At 40.8% G+C, this 24,228-nt stretch overlaps 2 protein-coding genes across 3 annotated transcripts; one reads left to right on the plus strand and one right to left on the minus strand.

Moving 5' to 3' along the window:
• Positions 1-90: 90 nt before the first annotated feature.
• PACRGL (parkin coregulated like) lies at positions 91-19,252 on the minus strand. The gene is made up of 9 exons (XM_089526882.1): positions 19,183-19,252; positions 16,180-16,230; positions 15,346-15,500; positions 12,309-12,376; positions 10,251-10,341; positions 8,121-8,255; positions 5,675-5,782; positions 4,929-5,009; positions 91-805 (listed from the first exon to the last, which is right to left on the minus strand). The coding sequence occupies exons 1-9, from the start codon at positions 19,220-19,222 to the stop codon at positions 749-751; spliced, it is 786 nt and encodes a 261-aa protein (XP_089383008.1). The 5' UTR covers positions 19,223-19,252; the 3' UTR covers positions 91-748.
• A 383-nt stretch (positions 19,253-19,635) lies between these two features.
• Positions 19,636-22,788, plus strand: LOC149312491 (Golgi-associated RAB2 interactor protein 1A-like). Of its 2 annotated transcripts, none has more exons than XM_089526883.1 (4): positions 19,636-20,257; positions 20,914-21,092; positions 21,554-21,782; positions 22,635-22,788. In XM_089526883.1, exons 1-4 carry the CDS (start codon positions 20,117-20,119, stop codon positions 22,725-22,727), a joined length of 642 nt encoding a protein of 213 aa, XP_089383009.1. In that variant the 5' UTR covers positions 19,636-20,116; the 3' UTR covers positions 22,728-22,788. The 2 variants fall into 2 exon arrangements, with proteins under 2 accessions (XP_089383009.1, XP_089383010.1); XM_089526884.1 differs by having other exon boundaries at positions 22,638-22,788.
• The last annotated feature ends 1,440 nt before the right edge of the window (positions 22,789-24,228 follow it).

Consider the following 24,228-nt stretch of genomic DNA (forward strand, 5'->3'; position numbering starts at 1 on the left):
CTTTAAAAATTAAACCAAACTTCACAAAACAAAAGTATTAAAGGTTTAATACTTGAAGTACATGCTGAGCATTTTAAATATCCTTTAATACTCGAATTCAATACATTTTCAATGTAGGAGTAATTATATCATGTTAACTGTTTGTAAAAACAATTACAATGAAACAACCTTCACACATTTTTTTCTATCCTGGGCAAAACAAATCTTTCTGTAACCTGACAGTATAAAAATAAATATCTCTTTAAATATGTATTTAGTTCCTGTTGAAAAATAAGTTACTCACAGCATAATTCAACAAAGAAAAGCACTTCCATGTCATGATTTTTAGGATACACTTAATGCTTTCCCTCCAAACACAACTTAGTAGTGCTTACCTTGGTACAGAAGTGTGCCCTTAATTTCTAACATCACATTTGTTAAACATACTCTACACCTCAGTTTAATAACATGTAAACATAGCATGTAAGCATTTATATTTTCTTTATGGTTATTTTTGGGCAAAGGTAGGTAACCATACTATTAATAGAAAACATAAAACTGATTTATCATTCCCCCAGAAGTGCTGGAACAAAGAAAATGCCCTTTCTGATGGTCCCCATAATTAAGTGTCTCAGGCATTTACTCTTAACATTCATCTTACTTTTAAAACATTAATCTCTCCTTTTCCCTGAGAAATATAGCAGTAGATGTACCATGGAATAATATGTCACACCAAACAATCTGGAGATGTTCTTCATCATGTCTTTCTTTAGGAAGAAATTGAACGGTATGTTGGAATTTTAGATTTTATAACAGTCAAACTTTCCTGTTGATAAAAGAAGAATTGAACATAGTAAATACAAGATTTATGAGGAAATAACATTTATCTAAGACCAAAATTGCTATAAAATGATAAACCTACAACATGGGGCATACCCTCTGTCAAACAAGTAAAAGAAGTCTAGGAACAACATTCTCTCACAGCAATCAAATTACTTCTAGCACACTAAGCAAGTGGGGGAAATTACTGTTTGGCAGGTTTATTTTTTGGCATCTGGTTACAAAAACCTTTCTCCTTAAATAAAAACAATGTATCATTCTTCTTCCTCCCCATTCCATCAATTCAATTTCTAAACTATAGGCTAGTTCCCACATGATGCAAGTTGGCATCTCACACAACAGTCTTTTTGTGCCCCTCCTCCCCCACTTTCAGACCTCTCAGTTGCTTCATGAAGAAGAGGACTAGAGGAGTGGCACGACTTAATCCACCAGCAATGCCCATTCCATTGGATACAATCACATATTATTAGTATTTATAGGGATGTATCAATAAGTAAGCCATACTGTAGAGGCTGATCTGAAGATCATCCAGGCAAATTTTGAGGCAGAAAGGGTAAGGCTAAATTTTGATGTAGAAAAGGTGATAAATGATAGACAGATACCAACATGTAGCTCCACAAACACAGGTTTGTGTCGTCCCACTGCCTGGCTGATATCAAGCCTCTGAAGGGAACCCTGCCACTATTGATTGTGGGCAGGAGGTGGATGGAGGTGACAATTCAGACCACAAAGAGGGAGCTATGAGAAGCACTATTAAAAGGAATACATCTGCCTCTTCCTTCTTCATGGTCTGAATCTGCTTTCCACTCTCTCCTCCATCTGTAAGCAACAGCAGCAGGGATCCATCCCTGAACTTGACAAGTGACAGGTAGTGGGAAGCTTGTGGACTGAGTACAAGGGAAAATGCGTAACCCTCTGTATCCCATCCACGAGGCGCTTACACACACACACACAAGCTGCACTTACACATACATACATACGTATCTAACATATGGCAAAGCTCTGCAGCTCCCACTCTGCACAAACAAAAATCACACAGCCTTCTCAAAGTGTAATCAGATTTAATTAATTAAAAAAACACAAAGCTCTGTTGGTTTAACAAGTTCCATTCAGATCTTTCCATGTTCACTCAAGCTCCAAAACACTAGAAAACTGCAGCTGTTAAAGCACGATTAACTGCCAACCCCAACCTCATCACTACAGTCCTGATATTCAGGACAACATCTTTCTCAGTGGGGGGTAGGAAAAAAATAAGAAAGAAGCAGCAAAACTTGCAGAGGAACAAATTCCAAGACAAGTTAAAAGAAATGGAATAGAAGTAAACCAGAGCTGGTCTTATATTCTTAACTTTGGAAAATAAGAGTTCAGAAATTCAAACATGGCTGAGAAGGTTCTAGTCTAAAATATATACTAGAAGGTTCTAGTCTAAGGCAGGTTACAGTACGTGCGGAGTGCATACTAGGGTTAGGGAGGTGCGGTGCTTCCACACCTCCCTAACCCTAATACGAGCTCTGCTGGAACGGCCGCCGCCATGAGGACGTCACGGCCGCGCCGCCTCTACACGGGGTGGCGCAGACATGACGTCCTTGCTCTGCGCCAGGGTGCCTAGGGCGCCCTTAGCGCGAACCAGGAAGGAGCTCCGTTTCGGAGCTCCTTCCTGCTTTGCGGCGCTGCTTTGCTTCGCTGGGCGCAGCCTTCAAACGGCTGCGCCCAGCGAAGCAAGGGAGAACCCCGCCGCCGCGGGGTGTCCTTGGGGCGGATCGGGGCCTCAGCGGCGGATCGGGGCCTCAGCGGCTGCTGTTCTGGCCACTGAGGCCCCGATACACCGGGGAAAGGGGCGGGTACAGCCCGCCCCAAATAGGCGGTCTGTAACCCGCCCACAATACTTTAAAACACTTAATGGCTGGCATATACGCACATAAGTCAACATTGTTAAGTCTTTTTCTGGTCAACACAGAGGTTGATATTCCCCTCTTACCTCCACAGCCCCCTCCCTACTATTGTATGTCTGCTGGAGAGAAGTGGGGAAGAAGCATATATACACGTAGCTAGATGCAAAATAATTACATCATCCACTGGAATATTTGGAAGACAGTAAACATTGTAATCATTTCATGTTTGGTTACATTGCTAGATGCTTCTTTGATCTCCCCTCAGTCTCCACCAGACACAGAACGGCTGTGGGGATGATGCAGCAGCTCAACGATAATCATACAAGTTGTGAATAGACAGCTGTACTGTAGTTCCACGTGGCCAAAGTATGGCAGATGATCAGACTAGATGACTTTAAATGCTCCTTGCATCACTAGCATTTTATGTGGATGGCATTAGTTGCCAGCTGGATACTTGTAACAGTGAATGTTTTCATTTCACTGGCATCATACATTCAGTTACATAGACTTGATCTACCTATTCCAGTGAAAGAGAAATGTGGGATGCTGGTCCTTCATTCTGCCACTGGCTACCATCTTGAAGGAGTGGTGAAGGTGGAACCATGGCATGGGATTTTGTACCAGAGCCATATTATCTAAACAATACATCTATTAAGGGCATGGCCCGTTATAACTTTTCTGGAATTTTGCATTTTGAGTGCACATGGAAAGTACCAAAAGATTTTTTGTTAAATGGGCTGGAGTCAGATTGTGACACAATTCTTTGTAATGGAATCCACCTCCAGTGTTTAGTTATTCAGTACAGTAAAACCAAACAACTACATACCTATTTGAAGTAGCCTGCATTTTGTGCATTTATTGGACTTTTACTGTTGCAGATAAGTCACAAAATTGCTACAGTTGAATTGTCCCCAAGAGACAATCACATATTTTGGCTTGCCATTTTTTATATTAATGGTCAATATCTAGGCACATTTATTTTGCCACTGGATCCTCACTTTTTTGTAAAGGAACTTCCCTCTCCCCCCCCTCCCCAAATGAACTGGGCAAGAATTAAATTAATTCCATGGTTAAGGGTATTATTATTATTATTATTATTATTAACCTTTATTTATAAAGCGCTGTAAATTTACACAGCGCTGTACATACAATCTTTTTAATTGGATGGTTCCCTGCCCTCAGGCTTACAATCTAAAAAGACACGACACAAAGGGAGTGGTGGTGGGGAAGGGGCCTCTCTAATAGGATAATACATATAAAATACATAGCAATATAGGAAATGATTCAATAAAACAGGCACCAAAAGAACATCAAATAGCAAGTGACAATTATGCAATGCCTGGGAACGCTTCCCTGAACAGGATGGTCTTCAACTCCATTTTGTAAGATTCCTAGTATTCTGTATTCAGGGTATAAACTAAGGTTGGCATTCTGTTTGTCAATTACAATACCATGAGTTAGATTTATGCCAGAATAATTGCTTCCTATTCATATTTACAATGGGGGAACGATTGCCACAATCATAAATGCCCTCAAAACTCATCTTAAAAGTGAATCAGTGAGTCAGCCATCCTGAGTAATGGAGCTCTGTGGAACTGGTGAGTGCAGCACTGTAGAAAGAGCAGAAGCAGGGAGCCCTGCAGTGTCACTAACTGGCAGAAGGGGGCTGGTCATGTTATCCTGAAGCTCCCCACTCACCAATACTATTGACCTCCATCATTCAGGATAGTTCACAGACATTTAAAGTGGGTTTCAGTGGTCAGATGGGGAGTTAAAAGCATAGCTACAATACAGTAGCTTTGTCTCTGATGCCAACCACAGTCTCTATATAATATAATGGTTATTGCAATCCTGTTCAAAGTGCTAGCAAAACAGCATCAGAAATAAGAAGCAGAAACGTATACATATCATCACAAGATTAAAAAACTCAAAAGAGATCTGGGTATAATTAACTCTACTGTAAATTCCTCATCATTTCCAGAACATTTTCAGTATATAATATATATAAAAAAATTCATTAGGTCATAGAAACTAATGATAAATTGATGCAATACTGACTGGTCACAATCAAGAAGCATGCAGAGCATTGTAATATGCCATCTTAACTGCCTGGTATATACCTAATAAAGTGCTAACCAAATAGGCATACTACACAAGAAAAGAAGCAAAATTAATGCCCAAGTTTTCAGGAGGAGGAGAGCAGTCAATTTGGCTTACCTTCCCACCATATTGTTCCAACTTTTGTAAAGCATCTGTAGTTTGTTCCTTAAACTTTTTGCTCATGTGTCTCTTGGAAAGCTGTAGTAAAAGTAAAATGAAAACGCTGGTTTTATATTTGAAAATTATCCCAGTCTTTGAAACAGTGCCTTCCTTTGTATTACTTATATACAGAAGCTGTTTCAATGATATATTAGGACTGATGGTGGCAAAAACTGTTTACAGATGTAGAATCATAAGCCCTGTCAACTGCAAAATACCCAAGCGTTTAGGAATCCTGGACTGGGTGAGGTGGACCATCTTAACTGTCAATGTAGTTCTTTAAATCCTCACAAACACAGGCCATTCTTCATCCACCCCATTGCAAAATGCAAATTTGGGGAATAACTTGTCTCATATGTCAGGCTAACAATGTTGACACAGACCCTTAATTATAATGTAGGGCAACCTCCACCTTGCCTTGGTGTGTGTGTGTGAGAGAGAGGGGGGGATTTAAAGCCTGTAAAACAAATGTGTAGGTTTGAAATTCTGTAATTTAAACCATATGTTATTTATATTAGGCTCCAGCTGGTAGGCTTTAGGGTTCAAGTAAAAAAGTAGATTCTGCAAACCTGAAGCCTGTTCATCCCTATTTTTATAAATTAGTCCAAGTCCAGCTCACAGTATGCCATAAACTGAGTCCAAATGTTTCTCAAGGTCTCAAAAAAAAAGAATGCAGGCAAATACTTATTCTATGTGGTACTCACACTTGAAAGTAGATGTTTCAGATGATCATTAAGTGTAGGTCCAACGACAACACTAAGCTGTACCAAAGCATCCAGTCCCCTTTCAAATACTTCATCATTTGAATGAGCCTTTAGAAAAAGAAAAGGAAAACAGTCCAATGGCTATCCAGTTTAAGATTCCTCTGTCAAGATGCATGCTCTGTAGAAAAACCATCTTTCACTGTAAAAGAAATTAGCTCGCAGAGTGTATCAGTCTGTTCCTTGTTTATATGCCATTGTGAACAAACTGAGAAGCATTTAGATTGCAATCTTTTGATTTTCTTTAAATCTGAATAGAGGTTCCATGAAAATCAATGTTCACATACATATTCACATGACTGGTATTAATGAAATGTATTTATATTCACAACACAAACCTTTGCATGTTTACTTGATGCAGTGTGTTCAATGCACCTTTACTTTCTAATATCCTCTGGTTAAGCCCCCAACATTTACATTTATTTATCTGGATTACAGAAACACTTATTAAAACATGTTACTTGTTTTATATTCCTACAAGCATTTGGTCTTCAACTACAGTCCTCCTTTCATTTTTGCAGACTTTGAGTCCGTGGTCTCAGTCCTTTGTGGACTGGGAAGTGGGGAGGGTCAAAATGGTGCACGCACAGGAAAGTACGGCTATTCAAGCCAATGGGGCTTCAATATGTGCGAATTTCCATTTTCATGGGGAACGGGAAGAAAAGGGACAACTGTACTTCTACTAAACAGTCCAATGAGAGAGACCAAGAAATAGCCCTTCATAATTATTTTAGACAATTATCCACATTATTTTTAAATTAACTAATGCCATGTAGATTGTCTGGATTTAAAACATTCTAGTGAAATGTTTTACATGTACAGTGGTCCCTTCCCTTATGCAAGGGATCCGTTCCAGACCCCCCACGTAAGGGAAATTCTGCGTATGCTTGAGCCCCGTTAAAGCCAATGGGGCTCATACCTGTAGCAGCGCTGTGCGCACCATTACTCTTTCTGGTGTGCGGCACTGCTTCTTCCGGTGTGGCTTCCAGCATATGCTGGAAGCTGCATAAGGCGCGCCCGGGTATGACGCAGGCACACTGTAGTTAAAAGCTGATTTTGTATTGCAAAACACTGTTCTTGAGTACAGTATTCCATTTTATGGAACTCTCTCTTGCTCTCCAGTCCCTTGCAATCCCAAGCCAATTTGTCAATCTGCTCCAAAGTTTTCTCCAGTCCACTACAGGAATGAGGTGGGGTACAGGAAAGAGGGAAATTCATCCTGATGACAGATGTTGTTTTGTGCCACATGGGTCCCCTGGGGTTTGCAACTCTGGTCCAAAATACACTGCATAAATAATCCAGTTTGAGTCCACTGGGAACATAGTTTGTGAGACATTTAGCCTTTTCTATCAGAAAGTTCTGGTGCCACAATAAACTACAATTCTCAGGAATCCCTAGCACTGAGTTAAAGTGGTCTCAAACTGGATTATTTCTGCAGTGTGTTTTGGGCCCCTGTCTCAAGTATTCAATGACAAAGTGCTTAACATATTTCTTATATTTCTTGTAACAAGTATAGAAATGCACTGTTGCCAAAGCCATTTACATCTATTCCCACCATCTGAAAGGCAATTTATGTAAGTATGAAACGTTAAAACCAAAGTGGTGGTGGGAGTTTCTGTATGAAATGTTAAAACCAAAGTGGTGGTGGAAGTTTCTGTATGGCTCTAATTGTTATAATGTGCTGCATGTGTGAAATGTTTCATCACCATTGCCATCTTTTATTATGATTAACAGATCTAATGAGAAACTCAAGCATAAAATAAAAACAACATCCAAAAGGAATAAGCAATACAATAAAACATTAAATAGTTACAATCAGTTTCTTATTGGAAGGATGATTTAAAGAAAACCAATTTGTTTTCAAGTTTACTCTTTTGTCCCACATTTGTTATCTACATTAGAAGCTTCTGAACAAAAGAATGTGTGCATTGTACCAGTGTGATGTAGTGCTTTGAGCACTGGGCTATGACTCTGGAGACCAAGGTTTGAATTCCAGCTCAGCCATGTAAACCCACTGGGTGACCTTGGGCAAGTCACACTCTCTCAGCCTCAGAGGATGACAACGACAAATTCCTTCTGAAGAAACCTATCAATAAAATCCTATGATAGGTCTGTCTTAAGTCAGACCTATTAGTCAGAAAAGACTTGAAGGCACACAATAACAACACCATTTTCCATATTTCTACAAATAAAAAAATATATTATAATAGTGGTCCTAATCTAGACATAATATAAAAATCATGTATCACTAATACTTTTGGCTACTAAATGCCCATATGACCTGTAGTCTACCATTAACATTTTGTGTTATGTTATCACTGGTCATCATTAATTAAAGTAAAATGATACCATAAACTGAATTTATATTTCACTTATGAAATAGACCTACCAAAGCAGCTTTTAACACTGGAACAAGTCGAGGCAGCAATGGAATGGCTTTCTGAGCAGCATCTTCCACCAAGAGCAATTCTTTAAAACCCTCCTTGGAAACAAATGTATATGGATGCCTTGTTTCTCTTAGGCCCTGTGATAGTGATAGAACATTACACTCAGATGTAGCCATCCCTGCCACTTTGTACACAAGAAATACCTAGCTTGGGAAGAGTTCCTTACAGACTTTCAAAACACACTTATGCCATCTTGTGGCTCTATCAAACCAACATTTTTGGGAAGCACTATATACTACAACTATTTAGCCAAGCAAAGAGCTCATTTTCTCAATACAGTAACTTTTTGACTTGGTATTTATATAAGCATTTCTTCCTTTAGTCAGAAAGAGTAAATAACCAGCATCATTTTAGAGATGTTTGCTTAAAAAGATAAAATTCCGTAACACAGGAAAATACAAATGCTTAAAAAATGCTATATATAACATACTGTAGCTCAGATTCAAAGTTTATATTTGGTGACATTCTGACATTGTTTCAGGCACACACTTAGATATAGAAGAAAGTGCATTCCAAAACAACTTAATTAACTTGGAAGTGCTACTGCACAAAGGAGATGTCAACAAATAAACTCCATCACTGCCTATTATATTGTTTCTTCTTGGGGAATATATTTAGCATGCTTTTCTTACCTGACATCAGGTGTGGAATCAGCATAAAAATTGAAAAGGCTATACACTGTGGCAGACCCTTACTGAATTATTTAAGAACAGTTTAAATAAAGCTGACAAGAAAAAAATGTGGGCAATTGTGCACATCCAATCTAGAGCAGGAAAGATGGCATACACTCCTTCTGGAAACTGTAAGGTATCGGCAAAAGTACCAACACAGAGTTCTGCATTTGCCACTCCTCCCCTCTTGACAGCAGACTTGTGACTTCTATGAAGTTTTTGAACTACTTCAGAACACTTTATTATTATTTTTAATTTTATTATTATTTTTATAAATTTTATTGCAAAAACATACAAACATACAAATACACAACATAAACATACCAGCATATTAAAACACACCACGATAATACGAATCTCTGATCACGTTTAAATGTTTTAAAATACGCTTTCATATTTCTACGATTAATGGTTCCTTTCCCCCCTTCTCTTCCCCTTCCTCTTTTCCTTTCCTCCTCTACCTCTCCCTCGCTTCCTTTCTCTCCCTTTCCTTCTTCTGCTTCCTATCACATCATCTTTCCTTGACCTTCCTTCTCTCTAATCTCTCTCTATCTCCTTCTCCCTTCTCATCTATATTCCACTGTTTAACTTTATTAGAAAAGATAATTTTGAGCCAAATTCAGCAACAGTCCTACTGACTCTATAGATTCTATTTCCACAGAGAATACGCAATATTTAATTGACTTACTATTTACCCACGAGTGTAATTAGTAAGTCTTTATACATTTTAGAAAACACATTACTATACAATAATAAAATATTTTATTTTATTTTGAAATAGTTACTTAAAACATGGATGCAAGGTTTGTGGGTTCTCAAGGTTCACTGCCCAGAAAACTTTTTGTTCCTTCTCTCTTTCCCCCGGAATAACAGGAGGTCATCAACAACATCAACTGGAAGTGACAATACAGAGCTAAAGAAAGGTGAAGGAAAAGATGTCCTAAAAGATTAATGGCTTGGAATAGGTTGGCCTTTTCTGGATTATGTAGATTAAAAACAGCCTTCCTTAAGTATCTACTTTTCCCCTCGAAAGACCTGATATCTCTAATTTTCTATCCAATAATACAGTAATGTTGCTGTGATTTATTTATTTTTTGCTAGTTCCAGACTCTGATTACTTTATGTACAAAAACCACCAGATGATTTGGACTGTGAATGTGTGACCTATTTGGAAACTGTGCTTTACTAAACCATGTGTCTGGATATGCATATGTGCCTTCAACTCACCTGCTGACATATAACCACACGAACTGTATTGATGTTTTTCATGCAAGGAATACTCAGAGGCAGTTTGCCACTGTCTCCTCCTGAAACACTGCCTATAGCACTTGGTATTCCTTATGGTACCACATACAAACATGAAAAAGCACCAATTTTACTCTTAAAAAATAAAAATATTACCTCTGCAAAAGTTATAAGAAGAGGGTCAAATGGTAGTGTTTCAGGAAGACAATCCCACTGCAATTTGTGTTTTACAGAGCCATGGATTAACCTGAAAGAAAAGAGAATATAAAGCATCAGCAATAAATGAAGGAAATATTGTCTTTTTACTTCATGTGAAGAACCATAAAATGTTTTGTTCCAAAAGTATTTGTTTGCCTTTTCCACTTATAATGTGTTACCTCCTATTGGGAGCATACTTGGAATCCTCTGTATTTTATTAAAATGTTGACATCTAAATCCAAATGCTACTTTAAGATCTAATTCAGATTACTAGTCTTTACTTAAATAGACTCACTGGTCAACTGCTGAATGCTAAGTCAACACTCATGTAAATCCCATTGATTCAAGGGGATCTAGCAACTGAAGCTGCCTACCTACACATAATTATCTAGAAGAAAAGTCTCCTGAATTCAGTAGGACTTAATTCTGAGTGGACATGCACTGTAAAAGGTGCCTCAAAGTAAATGTCATTTCTCTAGTTTAATGCAGTTGTATCTTAAAAAAAACAAAACCAGAAGATAATCAGATTCTATCAACAGCTATTAACGTTGAACAGAATTATTCATTGTCTAATATATACAAGTTCAATGATTTCAACTAATATCATAAAACAAAAATTGTAGGCCAAGATCTTGCATGATGAAGTTCCACTTTTGTAGCTGCAGCTTCTGACGCAACCCCCTAAAATCTACCTTTAGAAGCCAGGCAGCCCCACCAATGGATTCCTGAAGCACTCAGGAGCAGGGAGGTGAGTGGCAAAGTGTCCAGCCCTCTGCTAGTGAGGTGCTTTGTGACAAGACATTTGGGGACTGTCAGGAGAGGGCTGGGAGCATCTTCACTTTCCATTCTTTTCAGTACTTTGGAATCCAATGCTGAGGTTCTGCCTGGCTTCTACGGTAAGCTTTAGGGAGCACTTTGGTTTCTGCAATGGTGCAATGACCATAAATATGAATTCCAAAATTTACAATGTTATAAGTGAGGCACACAGCATCGTAAATGCTGAACAGAATGTGCTGTAATATACTGTAATTATGTTTCTTGCTTGCTGTTTACACAAACAGCAGCACAAAAAATACTATGGTCTTCATGTTAAATTACTGTTTTAATTAAATAAAGAATTAAGCTTTCTAAGTCAGAACAAGAAAGGACCATTAGTGGTTCTATAGTTGCTTGTACCGGTTTTTCTATTAGCTTTTACCTACATGCAGTGCAAACCTATGCATGTCAACTGAGAAATACCTACATGCAGTGCAAACCTATGCATGTCAACTTCATTTAATAGACCTTACTCCCAGGATGTGCATATGATTAAAGCCTGAGCAGGAAAAAGCACTCTTTGAAGTAAAGTTGAGAGGAATAAAACAACTTTCTTCAGAATAGTGTTTTCTTTAGTGGAATAATTCTATGTTCCACTATTCATGTTCAAAGCAGCTCATCATCATCATCATCATCATCCAATCAAACCATTTAGCAAGAAATACTCTCAAACAATAAAAAACAAAATAAGTGATGCTAAAATGTAACAGAAGACCAAATAAACCATCAATGAAACAGTATCATGAGGATCGTGTTAAAGAATGATCTTACAGATCTGAAGCCAATATAAATAGAAAAGTTACCATATGGCAATGAAAATCCATCAGTTAGGAGTTGAGCTGGCATGTATGGTTCAAACACAAGTGTTGGTTCATTTGATATCCATGCATTCATGAACAGCCATGGATCTAAATTTACAGTGGCCAGTTTTCAAATTATGTCTAGACTACTGGAAACCAATACTCAGTTCCATTCACTAAGATTCCCAATCATACTTTAGACACAGCACCCTGCTGGGTAGGGAAGACAGAATCAGATGGTGAAAAAGCAAGGGTGACTATCAATGAATACTGTATAGATCTTTGAACATAGGACTTTTACATTAGTAAACAAACAATTAAAAAACAATGATTATTCACAACCAATTGCTTCAACATATCCATTCTTCTCACTAAGATATTACCAGTATTCAAGATTTACCTGCAAGGAATGCCCCCTTTAGAGTAAATTGCAGCAAAGGCAGAAGGAGCTCTTGACTGAACACTGAACTAAAATGAAAAGATAGATCTACATTAGTCAAAGTGCTAATTTCAGTTCAGATCATGAAAACGAACACATCCCAGGAAAGCTCTTTCAAGTCTTAAATTTATTCAATGTTAAATCCCTCCCATAGAAATCAACAGTACTGGAGGAAATGGTTAGTAAGCAGTCCTGCATATTATGTACATACATAATATGTACATAATATGTACATCCTGCATCACAGTATACTATGTATAATATAATATGTACATCCTGCAGTATAATATGTACATCCTGCATCACAGTATACCTAAAATGGTAAGAACAAAATGTTGTTCAAAAGATCATAACACTGTAAAAACACAAACTTTATACTCAAAATGAAAAAAAAAAACGTTTAAAGATTGAGTAAATGGAAAACAAGATTTTCATAACAGCTGATGAGGAAAGCTCTACTGATAAGCAGGGATGTGTAATGGCATGATACCACATATATAATAGTCTTATAGAGTCTGTGTAAAGAAAGTTAAGCATAACTGAGAAAACACTTTATTACTATTTAAGAAAAAACAGTTCTCATAAATGACCCAGCAAGATTGTTGTTATGGAAAGTGGGAAAATAGCCATTATACTGCATATGACAAATGTCATAATTTTATCTGTGAACTGCCTTGGGGCCCTCTGGGGAGAAAGGCAGGATATTAATTAATTAATTAATTAATTAATTAATGACAACCACCAACAGAATGCTAGAGAACACCTCTGTGGTGCTTTATTTAATAAGAGACAACTATGTAACATCTGTCCATGCAGCTTTCTTACTTTTCAGCCCTCTGTCTAAAACAAAACAGGAGTTTTGAATAGAGAGTGGGAGACAGCAGGAAGATGAGAAGGATCAGATGATCATCATCACAAAGGCTGCCATAACGTGTAGGAGTCAATTTTCTTGGTCATTAATAATATATAATATAAAGCAAGCCTTGATAGTATATTGGCTTGGTATATTTTCTTCTTTCTTTTCTTGCATTAAAACAAAACAGTGAAGGTATCAGCAATTAGAATCTTGCAAGAGAACAATGAAGTTTTGCTAAGTGGCTAATGGCATATGAAAAATGAGCTTCATCTCTTACGTCTACCCCTTCATGCAGTGAAACATGAATTCCTGACATTATTTAGCACAAATGTGCTAGAAAAATCATATCCCACAGCAACCATCCCTCTATTTTGGTGTATAGTGGGGCTCCTGCATGTGTAGAGGTAGTCTTGAAACTAGTATAGTGTAACGTTTGATTATTTATCAAGGAACTGGAATGCATTTAAGGCATTCAATGAGAAACTGTGATAAGATCTGAGCTTTTCAAAAAATGAATTTTATTAAGAACCAATAATAGTGCCCAGGATTTAAAAGAGAATGCCTAATGAGGACATGAGATGGATCTTCTTGGTGGCTGCTCCTAGTCTCTGGAACAGTCTGTGAAAGGTGGCTAGGTTGGCTCTCTCCACTAACCTTCTGCCAGTGAAGACATTTCGGTTTCAGTAGTATTTGGCATGTATGCTGGTCTGCAATTGAAGTTGGTATAACTAGTTACATACTCTTAAATCTTGCAATGTTTTGTTTTTAATTTTATTGTTACGTATGTTTTTAATCAATGTTCCACTGCTAATTGTATTTTATTAGAAACAGAAACACTGCTTCTGATCAGAAGGTGAAATACAATTTTAACAAATTGAATAAGCAAGTATTAATGTCAGCAGTTTTGTTAGCATGGTCTTCAGATACAGTGGGTCCTTAGTATCCACTGGGGTTGGGTTTCAGGACCCCTGTGGATATCAAAACCCATGGATGCTCAAGTCCCATTATGTACAATGGTAAAATGTAAAATGTGGAGAGACAGTGGCATAATGGACTGTTTAGAGCAGTCAATTGGAGTCAGGTTAGCAAAAAGGTGGCAGCCTGCCTGATGAACAGATATAAAAAAGGAGGAGGAGCCATTAAGAAAGGAGAATGTGTCAAGAACTGCAGAGAGCAGTTAGAACTGTCAGAGGGGCAGATAAGAGTTTAGCCTCCATAGGATTCAGATTCCAGATGTGAAAAGGAGAAAGGAAGTCCAGTGCTATTAGAGGAGTATGTTCTGTGGGCAGCAAGTCATCGAAGGAACTTGAACAAAGTCAATTTGTAACAGTTGCAGTGATACACACACACACACACCAAGCCTTGAGAACCAACTACCAAGAAAAATACTATCATAAGTTCTGCATGTAAGTAAGTTATTTTCTTCTTGTTCACAAAAGAGTGGCCTGAAGTGATTTATGTATAACATCAAAGCACACTACCAATAATATTTAAAACACTTAATAGCAGAGACACTTAAGTCAGTGGGAGGACCAAGGGTTAGAGAGAGTTCTGAGGGAAAAGAAGCCTCAAACTATTTAGGTTAATACAGGAGAAGAATCCTGTGTAACCTGGTGGTCATGACATAGTTTGGTGGGATCTGAGAGACTCAGTGTGAGGTGATTTGAAAGATCTAGTGTGACAGATCTAAGGGATCCAGTCATCACAATGACCCTTATATAAAATGGCAAAATCAAGGTGTTTTTTTAAATTTATATATTTTTAAATATTTTAAATCTGTGGATGCTTGCATCTGTGGATGAAGAATTGATAGATACAGAGGGCTGATTGTACTTTCTGCGTGATCTATGCACATTTTGCCTTTTGCACTACTACTAGATTATTTTTGTTTATTGGGAAGCACCTGTATAAAACCACATATCACAGGAGAAATAAGGTGTAAAAATGCACACATGCCAGACTATCACTGTAGAAATTGTACTTATTCACTAATTCTTTCTTTATTTAAGCATCTTTCAAGGAAATCACTTGACCTGATCTGCCTTAATGTATCATGTGGAGAAAAAATGGGATAAAAATAATCCCCATCACTATGCATACTTGTAATTTTATTTTATTTTGTTAAATTATATTCATACATACCGGATCAATTGTTTTGGGATTAAGTCTGTCACTGGGCCTGGGCTGTGGTTTAATTATAGGGTTTGGATTGGATGAAGCAGACGATGTCTTTCTTTTCTGTGTCACAGTCTTCCCTTTCGTCAGAGAGGCTGAAGACATTCGTTTACCAACACTTCCTAGGAAAATTAAGAAAGAAAAAAAGTTTTAAAATTCAACAAAAGGCCAGATAAAATTAGCAACAGGATCTGTATATTAATCCCGAAAGACTGAAAAATAATTATCCTGAAAATAATAATAAAGTCGGCCCTTGGTATCCGTGGGGATCTGTTCTGGATGCCCCTGCAGATACCAAAATCTGTGGATGCTAAAGTTGCATCGTCCCCTATGGTAGTCCAACCACATGGCCACACCACCACTGGGGACGATGGGACTTCACCAGCCTTTGTGCAGATGCCTTCCTGCCACCCTCCCGTTTCTCACCAGGTGGGTGGGCGATGGGGGCCAGGGAAGCACCACTGCCTCCTCTTCCGACTCCTCTTCCCACCTCTTCTTCTCCTCTGCCTCTTCCTCCTGCCTCCTCTTCCTCTTCTTCCATCAGCCCTCATCCTTCTTTCCTTCCTCCCTCCCTCCTGGCTCTCACTGGCTGAGGGCAGCTGGTTGCAGGGAGCAGCCGCCACTGCTGCTTCCTCATCTTCTTCTTCCTCCCGCCTTCTCCTCCTCTCTTCCACTGATAGTGCCATCTCAACACAGGGTTTCCATCTGTGGATGGTTGAATCCACAGATGGCAAATACATGGATACTGAGGGCAGACTATAGCTCAACACTCTACAGTAAAGACACATACCAGCCACTCACCTTCATATTTCTTTGTTTCCTGCATCTTCCTTGGACACTTTGTATTGTCACCTGCAGCAAAGGAAAATTTTAATGCCAATTCCACTGTTATGACACGATTTTTGAATATAGTGTTTAAACAGAAACATTACTATAGAGAAGGGCAACATACAGTATGTTATACTTTGTAATAGATGATCTAGGGACATTTGAGGGAATCAGCACAGGATTAATCAAAGTAATCGTCACAGAGTCACAGAATCCTAGAGTTGGAAGAGACCCCAAGGGTCATCCAGTCCAGCCTTTCTGCCAAGCAAGAAATCACAATCAAAGCATCCCCACTGACAGATGGTCATCTAGCCTTTGTTTAAAGACCTCCAAAGAAGGAGACTCCACCACAATCTCTGATGGAGGCACATGGTAGTGCCACTCTCTACTGCTTTGGTTGAACCTCACCTGGAAAGACCCTGTGTCCAGTTCTGGGCACCACAATTCAAGAGGGATATTCATAGAATCATAAAATAATAGAGTTGGAAGAGACCGCAAGGGCCATATAGTCCAACCCCCTGCCATGCAGGAAATCCAAATCAAATCACCCCTGACCATCTAGTCTCTGTTTAAAGACTTCTAAGGAAGGATAATCTCTGATTATCTATTGGTGAAACATTGGTTATTGTTAACTGCCTCCGAGTCAGCCCTGACTCATGGTGACCCTGTGGAAGAGATATCTGCAGGCCTCCTCTGCTCAGGTTCTGCAGGTTCAAGCACATGACCTCCCTCATTCAGTCCACTCACCTACATTTTTTTCCTAGCATTTTTATATGTGGCCAAAGTACGACAATCTAGTCATCTTAGCTTCCAGGGAAAGTTCAGGCTTGAATCTGTTCAAGGACCCATTTCTTTGTCTTTTTGGCTGTCCACTTTCAAAAGGAGAAATCCAGAAATAAGATGCTAGTGTAGATACTTGAATTTTACCCAGCAGAGTTTCTCTTGTGGGAGTAAGCGTTATTGGAGCAATTGGGATTCCATACCCTCCAACATTTATTTCACAGATGAAAACCTAGAAGGTATGGACAAGCAACAGCAGCTTCTGGCCAAAATGACTAAAGCTGAGGCAGAACGCACCAACGACGAGAGGCTGCAACATAGCTTTGGCGCAGCTTCTGGCCTCTTAGGATGGATGCATCATTGGAACAGCATACCTCCAAAGTGACCCAAAGCAGCTTTATTTTGGCCTGTCTGTATGGGCCCTATAGATAGATAGATAGATAGATAGATAGATAGACAGACAGACAGACAGACAGACAGAGATATAGATATATACCAACACCAAACTTTAACTTAAGTGTTTCTTCAGTCAGACATCATTTTGAAATTACACGTTATGTAATTATTGCAACTCAACAGAAAATGAATTATTTCAAAGGGATTCAATATACAATCAGCCCTCCCTCCTTTGTATGAGGGCATTCCCCACAGTCTTTAAACATTCAGGTTTGTTTAATGAGATGGTTTAAATGAAAGGAATGTCTGACAGAGATTTATGGGATACGACATTTATGGGATATTTGTAACTACTTTTGCACTTTGAACTCCGTCTGCAGCAAGTGAAATAGGCTGAAGACAAAGGGAGAAAGCGGGGAGAGAGAAACTAGGATCTGTCAAAAATAGCTGAAAACGTGGGTCAACAGTGAATTAATCGGGGTCATCTCTGCCTAAGACAACTGCCACACTGCAGAATTAATGCAGGTTGATACTGCTTTAACTGCCACGTGTGGCGTAGCAGTTTGAGCGTTGGACCAAAGTTTGAATCCCAGCTCAGCCATGGGAACCCACTGAGTGACACTCTCTCAGCCTCATGAGAAGGCAAGGGCAAACCTCCTCTGAACAGCTCTTGCCAAGAGAACCCTATGACAGGGCCCCGTAAAGGTAGTAGTCCTTTGACATGAACGTCAAGTTGTAACTGACTGTAGGGGGTGGTGCTCACCTCCATTTCTAAGCCAAAAAGCCAACGTTAAAAAGGATGTGGAGAAACTGGAACCATGTGTCCAAAGGAGAGCGACTAAAATGGTGAAGGGTCTGGAAACCATGCCCTATGAGGAACGACTCAGGGAGCTGGGGATGTTTAGCCTGGAGAAGAGAAGGTTAAGAGGTGATATGATAGCCCTGTTTAAATATTTGAAAGGATGTCACATTGAGGAGGGAGCAAGCTTGTTTTCTGCTGCTCCAGAGACTAGGACCCGGAGTAATGGATGCAAGCTCCAGGAAAAGAGATTCCACCTCTACATTAGGAGGACTTCCTGACAGTCAGGGCTGTTCAACAGTGGAACAAACTCCCTCAGAGTGTAGTGGAGTCTCCTTCCTTGGAGGTCTTAAAGCATGGATGGCTATCTGTCAGGAATGCTTTGATGGAGAGTTCCTGCATGGCAGAGTATTGCACTGGATGGCTCTTGCGGTCTCTTCCAACTCTATGATTCTAAAGTGGGAAAAAGCATGAAGTCACGCAACAAACACACATATTTGCAGATAGCTGTGGGGCTCATTGGGGGTTTTCCTGAGAGCTGCGTTCAGCAATGGCTGGGGGACATAGCTGAGAGATTCTCTTCCAGGGTCAGTTTATGGACTGTGGTGAAGGACAAGATGGTGCCCTTCTCTTCCCATGTTCAGAAACCGAGTGGACAAAGAGTTTATTAAGATTTCAATGCTATTGACAGGTCACTTTCTGCCCAAGGACTGTCCCTACCAAGGCACACAATAACAACAACAACAAGAAGAAGAAATGCCATACCACACAATGCCTTAGTTGGGACTTTGACTATAGGGACCAGGGTTCGAATCCTGGCTCGGTCATGAAACCCACTGGGAGACCTTGGGCAATAAGTCACACTCTCTCAGCCTCAGAGGATGGCCAAGAAAAGCCTGGGACTGGTCCAAGCTGGAAACTTGCACCACGAAGCTGTAAATAAACCCTAGAAATGTGCATTAAATGAATGTTTTTTTAGCTTCTGCTGGGTAACATCCTACATTTATCTCGACCTTGTCCTCCTTTGGGGGCGAGGACCATCCAGAGATTAGTCCCAGGAAAGATACTCTGCACATGCTCAGAGGGCAGGAGCACTTTCATTCCAGGAGGGGAAGAGGAGGCAGGCTCTCTTAGTCCTCCCTGGGAAAAGGGAGGCGTTAGAGGCGGAGGGTCAAGGAAGGAAGCCGGCAGCGCGGCCTTTTCCAACTCACTCACCGGTTACTCTCAATGAAGGCAAAGGAAAGCCGCCCTGGAGCCTAAAGGTAGAAGGCAACGCCTTTGGGGGAATTTTGGCCCGTTCGGGGACCGTCGCTTTCTGACGGCTTCGCCTTGAGAAGAATTTTGGCCCGGTCGCGGCCCGTCGCTTCCCTAACGACAGCGAGGAAGCGACGGGCTGCAGCCGGGCCAAAATTCTTCTCAAGGCGAAGCCGTCGCGGGGGGGGGGGGGTTCTATTCCTGAGCTTCCTAGGCTCATAGCATTTGTCAGTCACACTCTCTCAGCCCCAAAGCATGTGCCAGTCACTCTCAGCCCCAGGGCATGAGCCAGCCACACTCTCTCAGCCTCAGAGCATGTGGCAATCGCTCTCAGCCCCAGAGCATGGGCCAACCACACACTCTCAGCTCCAGGGCATGAGCCAGCCACACTCTCTCAGCCTCAGAGCATGTGGCAATCACTCTCAGCCCCAGAGCATGGGCCAACCACACACTCTCAGCTCCAGGGCATGAGCCAGCCACACTCTCTCAGCCTCAGAGCATGTGGCCAATCACTCTCAGCCCCAGGGCATGGGCCAGCTACACTCTCCCAGCCTCAGAGGATGTCTGGAGTAGCACGTCACCATCGGTCGCGCAGTGTGACATCAGGCTTGCTTTGCTTGAGTCTCTGTGTTGCTCAGCTGTGCCGGAGGCAGACGGGTCCTCATCGTTGTAGTTTACAGTATGGCGACGCGCGCTCCAGCGAGCAACATTGCCGTATGCAAAGAGCTAACTGGGCAGGATGGACCCCTTTGCAAGCTAATCCATTCGCCCCTTTACAATCTCTTTCCTTTTTCTCCCGTGTTTGAGAGTAACTTTACGCAGGTGTGTAGATTTTACTTGAACCTTGCCCCTCTAACCTCTAACTTCTGTAGCCCATCTATAGCCCAACGGAAACACCAAACTGTGGGCAGCTTCTCAAATCAATGCTCCCTTCTGTTCTCCTCTGCTTGTCAACCTGACACTAGGGATCAATCGGGCTTTTACCTGGTCCCACAAAACTGATGTCCAAGGGCCAACCAGTTCAACCCCATTCTGCCATGCAGGAACTTTCAATCTTTCTGGTTCTATGAAGTCAAACTTTGGTTCCTTTCATTTTGTGGCTGGTGTGAGTTAATGACCTTTAACTGGCCTGCCCTTGGCATGTTTGGTTTTTCCCCCAACAGGTCACCAAACAAGGGAAAGAGAGAGAGTTGTTTATTTCTTTTAATTTATATCAATACAGATTCATAAATGAATAAAAGCCAACCAAAAGGTAAAGGCTTATATCTCTTCAGATGGGGCTCCCATTGAAATCAATGAGGTATGGAAATACATTCTGGATAACACGTCATTTCAAACTGCCTCCTGCACAGGAGCCCAGATCTGGGCTGCAGAAACCCTGTCTGATAAACGTTTATGATTCTATGAGATGGGACAGTCAAAAGCTAAGAGTTCCATAACTAATCCATTCTTGCTTTCCAACTGTGTTTCCCCAACAGATCACGAAGGAAGGGATGTTAGTGACCATTACAAATATTCCTACTGCTGTAGTGGTAGGGGTGACATCTACAGAGGCTTACCTCCCAGTTCCAAACATTTTATTATTGGCCAAAAGGAAGTGGGTATCTTTGAGAGACTACAATGGCCCAATGAAGAAGTCTCACCTTCAATTGACAAGGTATGTTGATAATTGGTTCAGTGGCATTAACAAAATACAAATCAAAGCATCCCCGACAGATGGCCATCCAGCCTCTGTTTAAAGACCTCCAAGTAAGGAGACTCCATCACACTCCAAGGGAGTCTATTCCACTGTCAAACAGACCTTACTGTCAGGAAGTTCCTCCTAATGCTGAAGTGGAATCTTTTCCTGTAGCCTGCATCCCTTGCTCCAAGTTCTGTTCTCCGGAGCAGTAGAAAACAAGCTTGCTCCCTCCTCAATATGACACTCCAAATTGTATCTACTTGAGTAGTATGTCCCACATGTAGTTGCAAGCCCTAATGGAGTTTCGCAAGTGGGAACTCTATTTTCCTTTCCAAACACAAAAACTGATACACCTGTTGAACGTCACCTGAGGCCATTCTGCAGTACCTGTAGGTAATAATAATTTTTCTAACTCATACATTCATTGTTTAATACAGAATGTTACCGGTTCAGGATATCAGAATCTCTATCCATAGCGCCAGAGAGAAGATTATATGTATTCGTCTGGTCACTGGAAAAATTTATTATTTAAAATTAAATGATGAATATCCGGATGTTATCTTCACCTACTGGTGTCTTCTGATAAGGAAATTACAGCAAACGCCTTGCAAAATGAAGTATCCCATGATTTTCAATGAGAAACTGACTAGAAACCAATCATCTGAGGTATTATTATTATTATTATTATTATTATTATTATTATTACTATTAACCTTTATTAACCTTTATGTATGAAGTGCTGTCAATTTACACAGTGCTGTACATGCACTCTTAGATCTGAAGGAGGGCAGAGACTATGTGCCAGGGCAGAGACCATGTACCGGGGTAGGGGCTTACAACCCAGGAGCGGGGACTGTGTGCCAGGCATGGGGTTTCCTGCTCTCCAGGTGCACGGCTTTTCCCCGCACCCTTTCCTGGCCTCCAGCTGGGCACCCTTCTCCTTCCCTTCCCAAATCGAAGGCAGTGCAACCATGTGGAGGGCAAGAAGGGAAAGAGAAGCTGGCACGGGCCCCTTCTCCTTCCTTCCTCACCTTCTCAGACTCAAGCAGTGCAGCCATAGCTCTGGGAGCCCTTAAGTGCGTGGGAAAAGGAAGCCAGGAGGGAAGAGGGCTGGGAGGACGAGCCAGATGTTCACACCCCTCTCTTCGCCCCAGGCACCATTTTCTAAGACAGTGGGAGGGCTGAAAATGGCAGGGAGGAGGCGGAACGGGCACGTGGCCGTTCCACCTTTTCCCTCACCCTGAGCCTGGCGAAATGGTGTCCGTGCCATTCATTCATTCATTTATTATGGCCCACAGCCATCACAACGATAAAATACAATACAATAATACAGTACAGTCATAAAAACTCTAACATGCGTCAGCTTACAGAGTGTTTTAAAAGGTTATAAAAATGTTTCAAGGAATCTTTTTAGCATAAACTGCATATCAATAACAGAATTGTGCAAATCTACAGTGCTGTATAAATAAATAGTAATAATAGCACCATTTAATGATAACTTTCTTCTTTTTTTGACAGCAGAAAAGACTGAAGACAGAAACAGACATGGCATCGAAAGGGAACATTATCATGAATATCAAAGTATCCATGGGAAATTTGAAAATAGGTTAAATTCCGTGGGGCCTTGGTATACACCCATCTGTGAATGTATTCATCTGCCATGGTCAACCAAAATGTAGGGATATAATAAAATATCCTATTTCATTTTTTAAAAACCAAAGTGTACTGACTATTGCCTTCACAGATACTTTAAATCATTATTGTCCTTCACGCATGCAGTGGTAATTTATTCACTCTCTGATTATCTATTGGTGAAACATTGGTTATTGTTCACTGCCTCAGAGTCAGCCCTGACTCATGGTGACCCTGTGGAAGAGATATCTCCAAGCCTCCTCTGCTCAGGTCCTGCAGATTCAAGCACATGACCTCCCTGATTCAGTCCATCCATACCTCCATGCCCTATGAGGAATGACTTAGAGAGCTGGGGATGTTTAGCCTGGAGAAAAGAAGGTTAAGAGGTGATATGATAGCCCTGTTTAAATATCTGAAGGGATGTCATATTGAGGAATGAACAAGCTTGTTTTCTGCTGCTCCAGAGACTAGGACTCAGAGCAATAAATGCAAGCTACAAGAAAAAAGATTCCACCTCTACATTAGGAGGAACTTCCTGACAGTAAGGGCTGTTCAACAGTGGAACAAACTCCCTCAGAGTGTAGTGGAGTCTCCCTCCTTGGAGGTCTTTAAGCATGGATGTCTGACAGAGATTTATGGGATACGACATTTATGGGATATTTGTAACTACTTTTGCACTTTGAACTCCGTCTGCAGCAAGTGAAATAGGCTGAAGACAAAGGGAGAAAGCGGGGAGAGAGATACTAGGATCTGTCAAAAATAGCTGAAAACGTGGGTCAACAGTGAATTAATCGGGGTCATCTCTGCCTAAGACAACTGCCACACTGCAGAATTAATGCAGGTTGATACTGCTTTAACTGCCACGTGTGGCGTAGCAGTTTGAGCGTTGGACCAAAGTTTGAATCCCAGCTCAGCCATGGGAACCCACTGAGTGACACTCTCTCAGCCTCATGAGAAGGCAAGGGCAAACCTCCTCTGAACAGCTCTTGCCAAGAGAACCCTATGACAGGGCCCCGTAAAGGTAGTAGTCCTTTGACATGAACGTCAAGTTGTAACTGACTGTAGGGGGTGGTGCTCACCTCCATTTCTAAGCCAAAAAGCCAACGTTAAAAAGGATGTGGAGAAACTGGAACCATGTGTCCAAAGGAGAGCGACTAAAATGGTGAAGGGTCTGGAAACCATGCCCTATGAGGAACGACTCAGGGAGCTGGGGATGTTTAGCCTGGAGAAGAGAAGGTTAAGAGGTGATATGATAGCCCTGTTTAAATATCTGAAGGGATGTCATATTGAGGAATGAACAAGCTTGTTTTCTGCTGCTCCAGAGACTAGGACCCGGAGCAATGGATGCAAGCTCCAGGAAAAGAGATTCCACCTCTACATTAGGAGGACTTCCTGACAGTCAGGGCTGTTCAACAGTGGAACAAACTCCCTCAGAGTGTAGTGGAGTCTCCTTCCTTGGAGGTCTTAAAGCATGGATGGC

Source organism: Sceloporus occidentalis, unplaced genomic scaffold (assembly GCF_023333645.1).
Source record: "Sceloporus occidentalis isolate IW3139 unplaced genomic scaffold, rSceOcc1.0.p SCAF_5, whole genome shotgun sequence".
Taxonomy (NCBI): domain Eukaryota; kingdom Metazoa; phylum Chordata; class Lepidosauria; order Squamata; family Phrynosomatidae; genus Sceloporus; species Sceloporus occidentalis.

Excerpts from the sequence above, each read along its gene's own strand:
- LOC149312491 (XM_089526883.1), top strand. The coding sequence starts at position 20,117 with ATGGCGACGCGCGCTCCAGCGAGCAACATTGCCGTATGCAAAGAGCTA. Across the intron at positions 20,258-20,913 it reads TTGAGAGTAACTTTACGCAG|ATCACGAAGGAAGGGATGTT; the intron begins GTGTGTAGATTT and ends TTTCCCCAACAG. Across the intron at positions 21,783-22,634 it reads CTAGAAACCAATCATCTGAG|CAGAAAAGACTGAAGACAGA; the intron begins GTATTATTATTA and ends TTTTTTTGACAG.
- PACRGL (XM_089526882.1), bottom strand. The coding sequence starts at position 19,222 with ATGGTCCTCGCCCCCAAAGGAGGACAAGGTCGAGATAAAT. Across the intron at positions 15,501-16,179 it reads GGAAACAAAGAAATATGAAG|GAAGTGTTGGTAAACGAATG; the intron begins GTGAGTGGCTGG and ends TAATTTTCCTAG. Across the intron at positions 12,377-15,345 it reads ATCCCAAAACAATTGATCCG|TTCAGTGTTCAGTCAAGAGC; the intron begins GTATGTATGAAT and ends TTTTCATTTTAG.